The 4,366-nt window shown below is 50.0% G+C and overlaps 1 protein-coding gene across 1 annotated transcript in view; it reads left to right on the top strand.

Annotated features, from left to right (window-relative positions):
- The first annotated feature begins 3,484 nt into the window (after positions 1-3,484).
- LOC143291026 (uncharacterized) overlaps positions 3,485-4,366 on the top strand; it is a 3,072-nt gene continuing 2,190 nt past the window's right edge. Inside the window, exon 1 of the mRNA XM_076600612.1 lies at positions 3,485-3,745. Within this exon, the coding sequence (XP_076456727.1) occupies positions 3,505-3,745 (241 nt within the window). The 5' untranslated portion in view covers positions 3,485-3,504. The remainder of the gene's footprint in view (positions 3,746-4,366) is intronic.

The following is a 4,366-nucleotide window of genomic DNA, read 5'->3' as shown; positions in this document are numbered from 1 at the left end:
AAATCTTCACCCTTTACCCACCAGGCGCCGTCACCGTGATTCGAACCCGGGACCCTCAGATTGAAAGTCCAACGCTTTAACCACTCGGCTATTGCGCCCGTCGTGACCGGGATTTGAACCCGGGACCCTCACATTGAAAGTCGAGTCCAACGTTTTAATTAAACCACTCAGCTGTTGCGCTCGTCCGTGAAGCGGATGGCAGGTGTCGTTCCCGTCTTCCACCAGGGCCAAACACACTCATAGAGGTGACCACAGGCTGGAAGATCACAGTGAGGTTCGAACTTGCGCTCTCCCAGTCGTCAGTCCGTGACGCTAACCACATCTCCACAGCATCGGTCTGCTTTCTTCTTTCTGACATGAATGTACAGCACCGCGAAGACAGGAGTCACAGTGTGCTGAACAAAGTGACATCAGTAGAAAACGTGAGGATCCATCAACGGGCGCAATAGCCGAGTGGTTTAAGCGTTGGGCTTTCAATCTGAGGGTCCGGGGTTCGAATCACGGTAACGGCGCCTGGTGGGTAAAGGGTGGAGATTTTTCCGATCTCCCAGGACAACATATGTGCAGACCTGCTAGTGCCTGAACCCCCTTCGTGTGAAAACGCACGCAGAAGATCAAATACGCACGTTAAAGATCCTGTAACCCATGTCAGTGTTCGGTGGGTTATGGAGACACGAAAATACCCAGCACGCATGAACCACGACAGAGTCATCAGCAAGTCGATGTTGGTCGTGTAACGTAAAGAAGAAGAAGAACCTCTTCTCATTGCCTTATCTTCTTCTTCTTCTTCTTCTTTGTTCGTGGTCTGCAACTCCCGCGTTCACTCATATGTACACGAGTGGGCTTTTACGTGTATGACCGTTTTTACCTCGTCATGTGGGCAGCCATACTCCGTCTTCGGTGGGAGGGGTGTGGGGGTGTATGCTGGGCATGTTCTTGTTTCCATAACCTGATGATACGGTTTCCATAAGTCCTGATCAACGTGATGGGTTTATGCAAAGATCAGGCGGAGTCTTAAAAAAGCTGCATGGCATCATAATGAACAAATTGGCGAGGAAACTCTAGCCCACAGTAAATTAATAGTCATACAGCTCGCCAGAAAAGTGTGCGCCATTAACATGTTGGCCTCGGCCAGGGAACCCTCGCTGCGTTAATTAATTAACGAACGAGGAAGAAGAGAGGAATGGAGACCCCCACCCATGGGCAGATAAACAATCTTCTGTCATTCCATGCCTACCCCCCCCCCCCCCTGCCCTTCCCCCTTCCCTCTCCCCCCGCCTTTCCTCTCTGTTTAGGAGGGTGGGGGTGGGGGGTCGGGTACAGGATTCGCTTTGTACTACGGTCTGCCATTGTCTTTCTCCCGCGTCTGTACGGCTTAGTCTCTGTCTCCATCTCTGTCTCTGTCTGTCACACACACACACACACACACACACACACACACACACACACACACACACACACACACACATGCGCGCGCGTACCCATCTCAATAATCCGGTCAAAACAGACACACGATCGAAATACTGAACCAACGTGCTGATGTTGTGGGGACTCACAACAGTGTACTGAATACTAGGCGCGAGAACAGGAACAGTGTGGACGCATATTGCACAACCAACTCACGGCATTCAACACGGACACATACATACACATAAACAGTCGAACCTGCACGCACATACACAGTAAGTCAGTAAGGCCTGACAAAGCGCGTTGGGTTACGCTGCTGGTCTGGCATCTGCTTGGCAGATGTGGTGTAGCGTGTATGGATTTGTCCGAACGCAGTGACGCCTCCTTGAGCTACTGAAACTGAAACTGAAACTGTCCTCACACTCCCAGTTTGCTCCATGCTAAACAACACTGACCTTTTAATTTTTTTTTCTTTTTTGAATCTTTTCTTTTCTTTAAAAAAAATTTTTTTTAGGGGATGTAAGCCTATCAATAAGTCTGGGATGTGGCAGAAAAATGACAGTTGAACGAACGTCTCCCTCTTCGTCAGAGTTACCCTTCTTCCCTCTCTCACTGGAGCAGTCAGAGTTACCCTTCTTTCCTCTCTCACTGGAGCAGAGTTACTCTTCTTTCCTCTCTCACTGGAGCAGTCAGAGTTACCCTTCTTTCCTCTCTCACTGGAGCAGTCAGAGTTACTCTTCTTTCCTCTCTCACTGGAGCAGTCAGAGTTACCCTTCTTTCCTCTCTCACTGGAGCAGTCACAGCTACTCTTTTTTCCTCTCTCAAATATGTTACATACATACAAACTTCTTTCATTCACACATACCCAACAAACAAAAAGACTAGTATCAAAAGAACAAAAAGAAAACCCAAAAAAAACCCATTCGCACAGACACGCAAATTATTAATTAAACATTACGTGTTCAGAGCCAGTCTTTTTGTCAATGATACACATCTTTTCTTGATGATATGAATATACAGTATGTGAAATTTTCCGTAATTGAACGCATTTAAAACCAGGAAACACGTTTTTCTCATAGGAGCTTCCAGACCTTGTTACAGGATTTTGTTTCTCTCGAGATCGATGCAGAGTCGTGCAATTTTCTGTATTCAACGGCTTAAAATCCCACTATTGCCAGCATTTTCTCCCCCTCCACTAGACCTTGAGTGGTGGGGGCGAGGGGGGCGGGGGGGAGGGGGGGTTAAATGTATTCTTCTCTTCTGCCCTTGGTGGCTTGATGTCAAAAGAAAAAAAAGTACGATAAGATAAAACTAATGATTATACCCTCGTTGATAAAGAATTTGTCTTGTTTTGTCTGTTTGTTTGGGGGTGGTTTTTTTCTGTCTGTCTGTCTGTCTGTCTGTCTGTCTGTCTGTCTGTCTGTCTGTCTCTCTCTCTCTCTCTCTCTCTCTCTCTCTCTCTCTTCCGCTGCCATTGGTTTTCACAAATGATGATTTCTAATTAATAATAATAATAATCATCACAATGATAGACATAATAACACTAATACAAATAATAATAATAATAATAATAATAATAATGTCATTTATTTTCAGTCTGATATCATCATCTCAGATGAACAGACTATAAATGAATAAACGAACGATCTCTCTCTCTCTCTCTCTCTCTCTCTCTCTCTCTCTCTCTCTCTCTCTCTCTCTCTCTCACCAACATCCATCTCTCCCCCTTACCAGCTCCTCTCACCTCTTCCCTCTCCATCGCCTCATCACCCATCCATCCATCCATCCCTTTATCCCTCCATCCACCCCTACCTCCCTCCCTCCCTCCATTCATCCCTCCATCCCTCCCTCCCTCCATCCATCCCTCCCTCCCTCCCTCCACCGATCCATTCATCCATCCCTCCATCCATCCCTCCATCCCTCCCTCTCTCCCTCCCCCCCTCCCTCCCTCCATCCACCCATCACCCACTTCCTTTCCTCCTCCTCCTCCATCTTCTTCCTTCCCCAGGTCCGGTTCCAGACAGAAGAAGGAGAAGAAGAAGAAGAAGAGGAGGAGGAGGAGGAGGAAAAAAAAGGGAGGCCACTCCACACCACGCCATGAGTTCCACGGGCTCCTCCCCCTCCCCCTCCCACTCCCCATCCTCGCGAGCCCCCTCCCCCAGCTCCTTCCCGCCGATCGAGGAGAGGGTGGAGGAGGAGGAGCGGGCGGCGGAGGAGGCAGCCAGGTGCCCGCCGTCACCCCTGGCCCATTTCTACAGCAGTCTGACGCTCTCTGATCGCTATGCCTGGCCGCCCTTTCTCGGGGACTGGGCTTTTGAGGAGGGCCAGCCGAGGAGAGGTCGGTGGTGTGTGTGTGTGTGTGTGTGTGTGTGTGTGTGTGTGTGTGTGTGTGTGTGTGATCGCTATGCCTGGCCGCCCTTTCTCGGGGACTGGGCTTTTGAGGAGGGCCAGCCGAGGAGAGGTCGGTGGTGTGTGTGTGTGTCTGTGTGTGTGTGTGTGTGTGTGTGTGGTTGTGTGTGTGTGTGTGTGTGTGTGATCACTATGCCTGGCCGCCCTTTCTCGGGGACTGGGCTTTTGAGGAGGGCCAGCCGAGGAGAGGTCGGTGGTGTGTGTGTGTGTCGTGTGTGTGTGTGTGTGTGTGTGTGTGTGTGTGTGTGTGTGTGTGTGTGTGTGTGTGTGTGTGTGATCGCTATGCCTGGCCACCCTTTCTCGGAGACTGGGCTTTTGAGGAGGGCCAGCCGAGGAGAGGTCGGTGGTGTGTGTGTGTGTGTGTGTGTGTGTGTGTGTCGTGTGTGTGTGTGTGTGTGTGTGTGTTGTGTGTGTGTGTGTGTTTGTGTGTGTGTGTGTGTGTGTGATCGCTATGCCTGGCCGCCCTTTCTCGGGGACTGGGCTTTTGAGGAGGGCCAGCCGAGGAGAGGTCGGTGGTGTGTGTGTGTGTGTGTGTGTGTGTGTGTGTGTG

Source organism: Babylonia areolata, chromosome 16 (assembly GCF_041734735.1).
Source record: "Babylonia areolata isolate BAREFJ2019XMU chromosome 16, ASM4173473v1, whole genome shotgun sequence".
In the NCBI taxonomy this organism is placed as follows: domain Eukaryota; kingdom Metazoa; phylum Mollusca; class Gastropoda; order Neogastropoda; family Buccinidae; genus Babylonia; species Babylonia areolata.
The sequence above is the reverse complement of the archived record's forward strand: the minus strand, read 5'-3'. Positions and strand labels throughout refer to the sequence as shown.